The 12603-nt window shown below is 35.3% G+C and overlaps 1 protein-coding gene across 1 annotated transcript in view; it reads left to right on the forward strand.

Moving 5' to 3' along the window:
* The window catches only part of PPA2 (inorganic pyrophosphatase 2), an 87754-nt gene that overhangs the window by 61470 nt on the left and 13681 nt on the right, over positions 1-12603 (forward strand). Inside the window, exon 10 of the mRNA XM_059171702.1 lies at positions 9083-9152. Within this exon, the coding sequence (XP_059027685.1) occupies positions 9083-9152 (70 nt within the window). The remainder of the gene's footprint in view (positions 1-9082; positions 9153-12603) is intronic.

Consider the following 12603-nt stretch of genomic DNA (forward strand, 5'->3'; position numbering starts at 1 on the left):
ACGTTGTGATGTATGCAAAGATGGGATTAAAAAAGTGATTTTTCAATATGCAAATAGTTATTTTGTTTATGTGTGACTACTACATCATTTCTTGGTGAAATAGTAATAAGCCTTTTTATCCAACATGATCTGGGTCACTAGCTGATTGATGAAAGGGAATCAAACGATAGTAACATACATAACTCGTTTTTTCCTATTTTAAAACATTTAAACGTACATTTATTTATTCCTCTTTGGATATAGGGCTAAGACCTTTTCTGTATATGTTCCAAATAAGTTACATATATTCTAACATAATATAGAATAGAAAACCACTATAAGATCCTCTAATCCTTAAACTCCTTACAGTTAAGAACTCTTAAAGATTCTTAGGTTCTGTTTCCTAAACCTTTTTTTACAGTTTTCATACCCACACTACTTTGACACCAGTTATTATAGTGAGTTACCTTTATTGAGGCTTTTTAGCCTTTGTAGTTCTAGAGCCTGCTTAGTGTTTATAGAATCTGTTCTTTTTCCATACTCCCATCTTTGATGAGCATAATTACCACTTAAATTATGAAATAGTAACAAGGGCAACTCACATCAACAGGTTTAGAAAAAAAAAACAGTGGGCTCTTGATAAGTCTAACTGTAGGAAGCAAACACAGATAGTCATTTTAGAGAGTAGAATGGCACCCAACTTCATTGTCCCCTTCTCGGAATCAGGAGAAATTCAGAAGTTATTCACTCTTCAACAAATACTGATTTGAAGGTCTTCTGCCAGGGACTCTGCTGATACTAGGATTATTGGTGTGACTATAATAAAAAGAATCCCTGCCCTTCTGGAGCATGAAGTCTGGGAATCAATAGAAGTGTTAAAGCTATCATTATAATAGGGTTGCCTGGGTAGCTTAGTCGGTTCAGTGTACAACTCTTAATTTCACATCAGGTCATGATCTCAGGGTTGTGAGATCAAACCCCTTGTTAGGCTCTGTGCTGAGCATGGAGCATCCTTGAGACTCTCTGTCTCCCTCTCCCCCTATTCCCTGCTCACATACTCTTTCTCTTAAAAAAAAGATGAAATAATTAGAGTAATCAGGTGGAATAAATAATTAGTCTAAAGAAGTAGTTTATCCATGTCATAGAGAGGCTCATCTTGCCTATAACACACATGCATGGGAATTATACTTCTCTTGTAAGTTCAAGTAACACTGTCAGTTCACTAATCTCCTTATCTCCTTTCTTCTTATGTCTTATGCAGACCACTCTTTTTTAGCATAATCTTAAAATTGACTTGATTGTTTCTAATTTAATTAATACAGTTTATTAACAAAACTGGGTATAACTGAATGCCTTCTGGTCCTGACTATCCTAGTAATTAGTAGACCTAGGTATCCTTCATGATATTCTGAGATATTCTAAGTGAGATATTCATGTGGTGAGCTCCTCTAAAAAGGAGTCTCTCAGTGTCCAGAGAAGTATTTGCTTGCTGTTTGCTTTCATCTCCTTCCTTAATGGTACTTTCTGAAAAGCTTTTGCAGTCCATGTTTTCCAGGTTCCTCAGCTACACAGCTAGAGGCTGTTGATTTGGTTAGCTTTTCTATAGCTTGATGTCATTCCTTCCATGCTGAGTGTAATTATCTTTACTCTGAGGGTAACTTCATTTGTACTCTCTGGAGTCATTTTTCTGTAGTCTCCTAGGTAATGATAAGGATTATGTTAACAGTAAGAATTGTCATTTATTGAACTTTGTACTATTTTTTGGGTTCAAAGTGTTTAGTATGTGTTATCTTAATAGTCAATAAGAATTCTGTAAGATATGTATCATTGTCTCCATTTTACTCATGAGGAAATTGACAGCACAGAGAGATTAAGTAATCTAACGTCACACTGAGTAGTAGAGCCAGGTTTTAAGCCAGATTCCAAATGTACTCTTACCTTTGTCTTTTCAAGGAAATACAACTAAATAATTTTTTAGCTTAAGAATTTTCAGGACATAAATTTCTGGGCATAAATTTTATGCATCTAGATATTGTAAAGTCAGAATCTTCAAATTTTAACTCGTTTTGTCCATTATTTTTTGTCTTATTTTTATCACTACTTGATTTGTAAAAATATATTCACAATAGTAAAGTTTTTATTCCCTTTGTCTTAGTAAATTTCTTCTTTCTCTTTATTCCTTAAAATATACACTGTTACTGATTAGTGACCCCCCGCCCCATTCCTTTTTAGCCTATTTTCCCTACTCAGTTGAGTTTAGGTCCACATTTTTTTTTTTTAATCACAACATTTCTCTCAAATCACATATAGTATGTTATATTTACCTAGGAAAACTGGAAAATTCAGGTGCACTGTCTCCTTCTTTAAACCCAGTGAATTAGGCTGAGGAGTAGGGTCTAAGCATCTGTGTTTTAAAGCTTCGTACGTAAGTGCCTCTGATAAGCCTCTCTGCTCAAGAACCACAAAGTCCCAACTTCTCAGAGAAGAATAAATAAGACCTTCTAGGATTTGGCCCCTGCTACCTGTCTGGCCTCATTTTCCATCACTTCTGACCTTGTCATGTGCAACAACGTAGAAACACTTGTTACTCCACAAACACCATGCTCTGATTGACCTCCAGTCCATCATGCTGTTTCCTTTGCCACTATTTTCTTCTCATTTCTTTCTCTTTTTTTTAAATTAACATATAATGTATTATTTGCTTCAGGGGTACAGGTCTGTGAATTATCAGTCTTAACAATTATCTCTTAACAATTCACAGCACTCACCATAGCACATACCCTCCCCAATGTCCATAACCCAGTCACCCTATCCCTCCCGCTCCACCTCCCAGCAACCCTCAATTTGTTTGCTGAGATTTGGTTTGTCTCCCTCCCCAGTACCATTTTGTTTCAATTTTACCCTCCGTACCCTCCACAACCTCCTGCCCTGCCTCTCAAATTCCTTACATCAGGGAGATCAAATGATAATTATCTTTCTCTGTTTGACTTATTTCACTTACCTTCTAGTTCCATCCATCTCATTGCAAATGGCAAGATTTTGTGGGTTTTTGGATGGCTGCATAGTATTCCACTGCCTATATATACACACATCTTATTTATCCATTTATCTGTTAATGGACATTTAGGTTCTTTCCGTAGTATGGCTATTGTGGAGATTGCTGCTATAAACTTTTGGATGCACATGTCCCTTGGGATCACTACATTTGTATCTTTAGGGTAAATACCCAGTAGTGTGATTGCTGGGTTATAGGGTAGCCCGATTTTCAACTTTTTGAGGAACCTCCATACTGTTTCCCAGAGTGGCTGCACCAGCTTGCATTCCCACCAACAGTGTAGGAGGGGTCCCCTTTCTCCACATCCTCACTAACACCTGTAATTTTTAGCCATTTTGACTGGTGTGAGGTGGTGTCTCACTGTGGTTTTGATTGGTATTTCCCTGATGCTGAGTGATATTGAGCACTTTTTCATGTGTCCGTTGGCCATCTGGATATCTTCTTTGCAGAAATGTTTGTTCATGTCTTCTGCCCATTTCTTGATTGGATTATTTGTTCTTTTCATGTTGAGTTTAATAAGTTCCTTTTAGATTTTGGATACTAGCCCTTTACCTGATATGTCATTTGCAAATATCTTCTCCCATTCTTGTCATTTGTCTTTTGGCTTTGTTGACTGTTTATTTGCTGTGCAAAAGGTTTTGATCTTGATGAAGTCCCAGTAGTTCATTTTTGTCCTTGCTTCCCTTACGTTTGGCAGTGTTTCTAGGAAGAAGTTGCTGCAGCTGAGGTCAAAGAGGTTGCTGCTTGTGTTCTCCTCAAGGATTTTGATGGATTCCTTTCTCTCATTGAGGTCCTTCAACCATTTTGAGTCTGTTTTTGTGTGTGGTGTAAGGAAATGGTCCAGTTTCATTCTTCTGCATGTGGCTGTCTAATTTTCCCAACACCATTTGTTGAAGAGACTGTCTTTTTTCCATTGGACATTCTTTCCTGCTTTGTTGAAGATTAGATGACCATGGAGTTGAGGGTCTTTTTCTGGGCTCTCTATTCTGTTCCATTGATCTATGTGTCTGTTTTTATGCCCGTACCATACTGTCTTAATAATGACAGCTTTGTAATAAGCTTGAACTCCAGGATTGGGATGCTACCAACTTTGGTTTTCTTTTTTAACGTTCCTCTGGCCATTTGGGGTCTTTTCTGGGGTTCCACATAGATTTTAGGATTATTTGTTCCATTTCTTTGAAAAACATTGATGGTATTTTGATAAGGACTGCATTAAACGTGTAGATTGCTTTAGGTAGCATAGATATTTTCACAATATTTGTGCTTCCAGTCCATGAGCATGGAACGTTTTTCCATTTCTTTGTGTCTTTCTCCATTTATTGCATGAGTACTTTCTAGTTTTCTGAGTACAGATTCTTTGCCTCTTTGGTTAGGTTTATTCCTAGGTATCTTACGGTTTTGGGTGCACTTGTAAATGGGTTTGACTCCTTAATTTCTCTTTCTTCTGTCTTGCTGTTGGTGTATAGAAATGCAACTGATGTCTGTGCATTGATTTTATATCCTAACACTTCACTGAATTCTACGAGTTCTAGCAGTTTTGGAGTGGAGTCTTTTGAATTTTCCACATAAAGTATCATATCATCTGCAAAGAGTGAGAGATTGACTTCTTGGCCGATTCGGATTCTCATTTCTTGAGCTAGCTAACTTACTCCTCTTTTTGAGACTTGGTTTTGACTTTTTACTTTCTATAGGAAGCTTTCCTTCAGATGAGCTGGCATTCGAGGACACTACATTCCTTGCTCCCTGTGAGCTTCTGTCATTGCATTTATAGTTACTGCTTGGTTTATGAATTTGTCTCCTCTTCTGGAACATAAGGTCCTCAAAAGCAGATAAATAAAGATACTTTATTCATCTTTATGTTCCTTATGCCTGGCATGTAATACCTGTTGGAGTAAATTGTTTACTGATATTTTAAAACCAACAGGTAGTTGTTGTTTTTCAAATCTAGTACAACTCTTCTGCTTCCAGGATCCCTGCATGTATTAAATTCTGTAACTGATACTTTGAATAATCTTCTTTGTGTTGTTTTATTCTTTTTTTCCATTGCTTAGTATTTACTAGTAAGAAAGCTACATATTCTTTTACTACTTTTTCTACTTTCCTACTTTATACTACTACTTTTACTACTATTCTTTACTACTGAGAAAGCTACATATTTTTTAAACAGAGATAATTTGATTATTTTTATTCTTCCATAAAGTAACTTTCTACTGTGTTGTAGGAGAAATAGAGTTTTGCCATTTAAGCTTTACTCTTCAGCCCCTCTTAGTCTTTCTTCCACCATGGCTTATTTATCTAATTTTTAAGAAATCAGAGATGTACTGTTTATTTTGCTAGTTTATTTTATTTCACCATTATTTATCCTGACCCATCTATTTTCCAGATTTTTCAATTTTTTCATGTTTTGATTCCCAGATGCACTTCTAGAGCATCTGAATTTTTTTAATTTAATTTTTAATTCATTTTTACTTAAATTCAGTTACTTGTCATTTATTCATAAGTTGTTTTATGTTACTTTATATTACAACTACTTTCTTATTTAATGTACTTTATATAGTACTGTCAGAATTATCTTTGACAGATACACATGTGATTGTCATTTTTTTGCTTAAAAACTTCTTGTGGCATCCTTTGATCTTGAATATAATCCAGCTCTTCTATATATTAAACAGCAGGTCCAGACCTACTTTTCCAACCTCATGTTCTATCCCCTCCTATCTCATTGTCTTTCCTCCATGAATATGTGCTCATTCTTCAAGAAGCAGTTCTGCAATGAACTTTTATTTCTTTTGGGCAGATTACCTGTGCTCTCAGGTCATTGCTATATACTCCTCTGTGTAGAACTTGGTATGTTTTATTATTTTTTTCAAAGATTTTATTTATTTATTTGACAGAGATCACAAGTAGGCAGAGAGGCAGGCAGAGAGAGAGGGGGAAGCAGGCTTCCTGCTGAGCAGAGAGCCCCACGTGGGGCTCTATCCCAGGATCCTGGGATAATGACCTGAGCTGAAGGCAGAGGCTTCACCCACTGAGCCACCCAGGTACCCCTGTTTTATTATTATTTTTTTTTATGCTTTGAGTTTGTATCTCAGCACTTAGTGACAGGACTTGACACATAGTAGGTAGTTTACACATGCTTACTGAATAACTCTTAAGTATTACAAATATATAGATATGTTCTTCCAAATTGTGTAGGTCTTAAAATTGTTTCTTTTTACCTTTCTAGAGGAAGGTGTATTTGATCTATGTATGTAGAGCTCCAGTTCTTTTAGCTTTCTATAGATTTACTTCGGTGTCAGTTTTCTTCTGTAAACTCTTGAGGTTATGGTCCAAAATCATTATCATTCTTAGCTCTTTAAATTTTTTCTCTTCTTTTTTCTTGACTACTTTGCTTTAGAATGAAAAGTCTTGGCAAATCTGTATCCTGGACACTGTCTTTGAGGATTCTAATGAGTGTGAGCCTTTGTCTGTTTTGAGATTGTGTGGAAGAAAATAATTTTATCTTTACTAAAGTGTTCCATATTGCTTGCCTTGTAAATTTCATCTTCTATATGTCTATTTATTATTTGAAGGTATCTTTTTATATAGTGAGTCATTTTGTACTATTAGGTATCTATTAACGCACCTTTTTACTATTTTTGATTGAAGTTTGGTTTGTCATCCGCAGCATTTTTGGTATTGCTGATCATCTGATGTCATGTCTGCTTATTTTGGTTAGCAAGATTGTGTATAGACTATATAATATTTGTAAATTTAGAACAAAATATTTAATATCATATTATAAAAAGGAAAGCAGCAGTCTCCTTAGGCCTTATTTTAAATCTCATTTATTACAGACACCTTCATCTGAGTCATTCCTTCCTTTAAAAGATTATAGTGCTTCTTCTTTTGCAGGCCATAATTGTAGTTTAAGACTAAAGAGAATGCCTAAGTATTATAAACTCCACAGGGGTTCAGTATTATATCCCCAGCATCTAAATATTTCCCTAACATTTAGTATAAGAATAATTTTTGAATCAGTAAATATGAATCAGTATTAACTATTTTTACATAAGGGCAATTTACAGAAAATAAAAATGTTTCTGATAACATGCCTTCAAACTTTCAAAGTACATTAAATCCGGAGGGAAATATATTACAACCCAGATTGTATACTTTATTAACTAAAAGGATGTCAGTGAGGAAGTTGGCACTGTTTTTCGCTAATGGTAGTAGAAGAGCCTATTGGAGAAAAAGTAAGAGGCTTCGTGATCTCTCATCTTTATATTGGTGTACCTTGTAAGAATCTCTTAAGTCTATTTGTATATACCTTCCATTTCATTCTTGAAACAGCCATACACATAATTTGTCCAACATGAAAATGGCAGAATCTCTTGGCTTTCCTCAGTTCCATTGGTTACTTGTCAAGATATTTTACTGGGGCTATTAAAAAGTTACTCGGGATTTTAAAAATTTACATTGTTGGCTTTAATATTGACTCTTTTCTACCATTTCTGTTGATGGTTTGCTTTGTTGTAGCAGCAGAGGGTTACTTTAGAAATAGGTTATCAGATTTAACATAAAATCCTGGATATCCAGTTAAATCTAAATTTTAGAGCGATACATCTTTTAAAAATAAATGTCTCATGCAATATTTGAGACATACTAAAAAATAGTTTGATCTTATTTGAAATTCAAATTTAATTGGGTATTCTGGATTTTATCTGGCAGCCCTATTTAGAGTAGATTCCCCTGTTTCTTAGCATCATTTTCCCAGAATTTCCAAGGTATGTTTTACTTAGGTTTAGTTGTAATGTTAAAAACATTGTAACTAGCATATTTAGCATACCCCGTGCTTTCTTCAGAGGACTAGGACTTAAGACTTCGCAGTGTCTAGTTTTTTGCCCTGTTCTTTTAAAATGTAGTTTTGACATTCTTTAGGAAACATCTGACTTATAAGGCCTTACCTTTTTCAGTTTTTAGCGTACTTAAGTATGGGCTGTGGAGAAGAGAATACAAAATAGTCTTAAAGATAATGCCAACTTGCATCAGATTTTATTCATGCCAAGAATGAAAATAAATCCCACATTGTGAGTCTGGATAGAAAGCAGAACAGCCACTTAACAGTCATTGCTGTATACCCAATGTCTGATTACAGACAGATGTAATTACAAAGATAAATAACTAGACAGATCTTTTTATCCATATATCCCAAAATTTCACAAAAACCATTATGAAAGTGCATTTGATAATATATCATTTGATAATATATATCTCTCAGGTCCACTTGGAGGGCAAGTATGTGTGTGTGTTTCATCTTCTTTAGGGATCTGCTAATTACTTTCCCTTTGGTTTTAACTCCTTCACTGCCTCTTTTTGTATCCATTTTAATCTAATTTCTTTGATGAAATTTTTAAAAACTATTCTTAGTATCTTTGGGAGGAATGATGCCTCTGCTTCCCTCCAGGAGATAGGAAATACACAGTGGGCAACATGCTTAAGGGGATAGCCTACCATTCCCTGTCCTGTGGGAAGGCCTTGACCATGGAAGGGGCTTCTCTCTATGCCTCCCTGAGCTTCCCTCCCCAGAAGAAGACTGAGTTGTCTATTCATGTGCCTTCCTCTCACCACCCTTAGCTTAGCCTTCCATACCTAGATGAGGGATTCCATAGCATCTTTCACTGGCCAGTTGTAGTGTTTATCACCTCACCTAGATGAAGATTCTTCCTTATAGTCATCATTCCATGTGTCAGGTTTGGTTTTTCTCACTAAAGTCCAAGTATAGTTGTGTTGTACAGTCTTTTATATACCAGGAGATTATTTAGATTTCTATACTATTATTTAAATTAAAAAAAAATTTAGAATGCATAGTGCTATGGAACACTATGTTTATAACTGCCTGAAAGAATGTACAAATATCTCAGTTTATATTCATTAGGTCCTTTTTCACTGAATGGAAATAAATTACTGGAGTTCTGCATTCAGTGTAGAGTATTTGGAATTGGTTTTCTTTTTTAATTGCTTCTTTTTTTATCCCAATTAATAATAACATTGTCTTTTCCTCTCCAGCACAAATGTGCAGGTATGTGACAGCCCTTTCCATTGCACTCAAGAGGAAGCAAGATCAATAGTTGAACTGGTAAGGGGCAAATACTCAAAGCATCCTTTAACCTTAAAAACTTCATGGGGAAATCTAGCAGAAATTCTGAAAAAATCCAGCAATGAAATGTACCAAGTATTTTGAGAAGGATAGTTAAAAAACAACATTAGAATCTATTCTTTTTTAATCTGGAGAATTGAAAATCTTTTAGTTGAATTTTTAAATTCTGTTTTCTGAAGTACATTAACCACATTGGGGCACCTGGGTGGCTCAGGCAGTTTAAGTGTCTGACTCTTGCCTTCAGCTCAGGTCATGATCTCCTGGTTGTGGCGCTGTGCTCAGCAGGGAGTCTGCTTGAGGATTCTCTCTCCCTCTGCCCATCCCCCCACTCATGTTCTCTCTTTCCTTCTGTCAAAAAAAATTTAAAAAATAAGGTACGTTAACCACTTATTTCATATGAAGCTACTTTTCTTAATATCACCAACTCATTGTTTATATGCGTTTACTCTCCTGGTACTGTCCTGTTCCCATGAGTAACCTACCATCCAGTGTCTAAATTATGATTGGCTGCTGGTGCATGTGCATTTTGGCTCAAGAAAAATGAAAGAAAACTATTTCTCCTTTTTTTTCCCCATTTAGTTGGGCTGTCTAGCAAGCTTTCCTGCTAGCTAATGATATTCTTCGATTTTTATATATCTTAGTGATAAGGCTGCCTGGAGGCAACTGAATTTTTTTAGGAAATTAATGCTTGATTTGGAAACCACTAAATAAGAAAATTCATATTCAGATAACCAGGTAATGTTGCTATATAAAGTGTGTTCAGGAGTTGTCATAGGCTAGAAATCCCATTTATAAATTAAGTTTTTCTTTTTAATCTTAAACTGATTATGAGATTGAAGCTAGTGAATTTAGATCTTTACTTCAGGAACAATAAAAGTGTTTTCGCACTATGGCTGCTTTGAATTTCTTCCCCCACTAATTCACCAGCTGTTGAATTAGTACCTGCTGGGTTTGGTAAGATTCTAGGTACTAGGGATGCAGTATTAAAGAAAAGACAAGAAAAACCTCTGTCCTTATATAGTTAACATTGTAGTTGGGGAAATGGATAATAAATAAATACGTGGAAAATATATATAGCTGACCCTGAACAATGCAGGGGGTGTGGGTTGCTGACTCCCCTGCATAGTCGAAAATCCATGTATAACTTTTGATTCCCAAAAACTTAACTACTAACATCCTACTACTGACCAGAAGCCTTACTGATAACACAAATAGTTAACACATGCTTTGTATGTTATATGAATTATATATTGTATTACAATAAAGTAATCTAGGGAAAAGAGAGTTACTAAGAAAATCATATGGAAAATACATTTATGGTATTGTACTATATTTATTGAAAAAAATCCACTTACAAGTGGACTTGTTCAAGCCCCTATTGTTCAAGGATGAACTGCAGTGTGTCTGAGTGCAATAAATGCTAGTATGAAAAATGAGCAGGGCAGAGGGGATGAAGTGCCAGGAGTAGGATTAAAGTTGTAGTTATTAAAAAGGGGTTAGGGGTAGCCTCACTAGGAGAAGACTGACATGAGTCAAGATTTGTAGAAGGTAAGAGTATTAGCCAAGTAGCCATCTGGAGGAAAAGCATCCCAGGCCGCAGTCCGAAAGGCCGTGATACAAGAGGATTCCTGACATTTCAAGAAATACCCCAGGTATCACAGTGATGAGTAGAGTAGAAGGAGACTAGGGGAGATAGGAGGAGGTAAGATCAGAAATGTTTGGATCTGGATGTGGAAGCTGTGGCAAATTATTATGAAAGACCTTGTAAAATAGTCTATAAAGACTGTCTAAAGAAATTTGTTTCTTATTCTGAATGAGATATGGAACCACTAGCTAGTTTTAAGTGGAGGAGTAATGTGAATTGACTTAGATTTTTCAAGACCACTCTGGCTGCATTGGTGAAGACAGATTATAGGAGGTAGGGAAGATCAGGGAAGCCATTATTAGTAATGCAGGGTACAGTATCAGTTTATTTTCCCCATGTTTTCAGTTTTGTATATATACGTAGGTTATATTCTGAACTTAGTTGTCATCAACATTTATAATTACTTCCTTAAGGAGAAAAATAAAGGAAAACAAAAAACTTTTTATCTTTGTCCAAGTAGTCTCTCTCTCAAATTAAGATTTTTAGTTTGGGATTTATAAATAATAGGTATAGTAGATTCTTGTCTTAAAATTAACTAGAAGATTAAAGTTTCTATCTTATATCCTGTTTTTTATTTGTCTCCTATCATGTTAGTAGGAAAATAATCCTCTTGGAAAAAAGAACAATTGGAGGCTATGGATGTGATTTAGGTAGATCTGAGTAATAAGATTAGAGCAGAAACCCTAACATCCAGGCTTAATTACATGGTATGGTAGCTTTGTTGTGCTTCATAATGAAGAAGGTGCTAAAACTGAATTTTTACTGAGAATACCACAGAAAATCCAAATGCAGAGAAATCAGTCCACCTTCACTACTTCTAATGGAGCATATTGTATATGGGATTTCAGCATTAAAAATGTGTAAGTCAGAGAACTGATCTTTTAGCATCTAGTGATTCGAACCCAGCTTAGATACTACTTTCTTGGGAAAATTTTATTAACTTGTCATAACAGAATTCTTTGTAGTTGGAGTATTCTGACTTGACATTTCATTTTTTCAGAACCACACTGAGATGTTTGAATCAAAAGTATTCTGGTCTATATTCCCAGATCTCCCTGTTTTGCTGTATACTGAGCATTGCATTGATGTCAAAGTGTTATTAGTTTTTGTTTGTCCTTTGGTTACTCAAAATAACTTAAGACATTGAAGTTACCTATCAGACTTGTTCACTTTCTGACCACATCAATCCTGGGATTATGTGGAATCAAATTACAACCTCAGAGTTTATTAGTGGGCTTATTAGAATGACTGAACACATTCTAACAAGTTTAATCAACAAGATCTATATTGATAGAATGCTCAGGACGAGTTGATTAGGTGAGATTTTTGGATAAATTAACTGCTTCGGCGAATGGATACTTTCAAATACAAAAAGAAAAGACATGGATTAATTAATAGAACTGTTGCAGGAAGCTTATATTCCTGAATATGTATTGATCAAAGCACAATTAAGTCTAAGTAGCACTGAGATAAAAAATCATTAACCAATTACCTGACAATATGTACAGGTCAAGTAGGAAGAATATTGTCATTATGACCAAGACAAAATAAAAGCCAACAGCCTGATGAGTATTATTTGGAAGTATTTGAGAAAGAAAACAGAAAGTAGCTACAGAAGTGATTTGTCATGCATAGGTCAGATCTTAAAAAGGATAGTAGATCTGAAGAAGAAGGAGAATCGAAATGATCAAAAGAATTAGGAGAATTTGTTTATGAATATGGATGTTTGATTATTTATCATCATGAAAGGCAAGGCTGTGTGTCAAAAGCAAGACTTGTGCAGAT

The sequence above is a fragment of the Mustela lutreola genome, chromosome 1, assembly GCF_030435805.1.
Source record: "Mustela lutreola isolate mMusLut2 chromosome 1, mMusLut2.pri, whole genome shotgun sequence".
Classification (NCBI taxonomy): Eukaryota; Metazoa; Chordata; class Mammalia; order Carnivora; family Mustelidae; genus Mustela; species Mustela lutreola.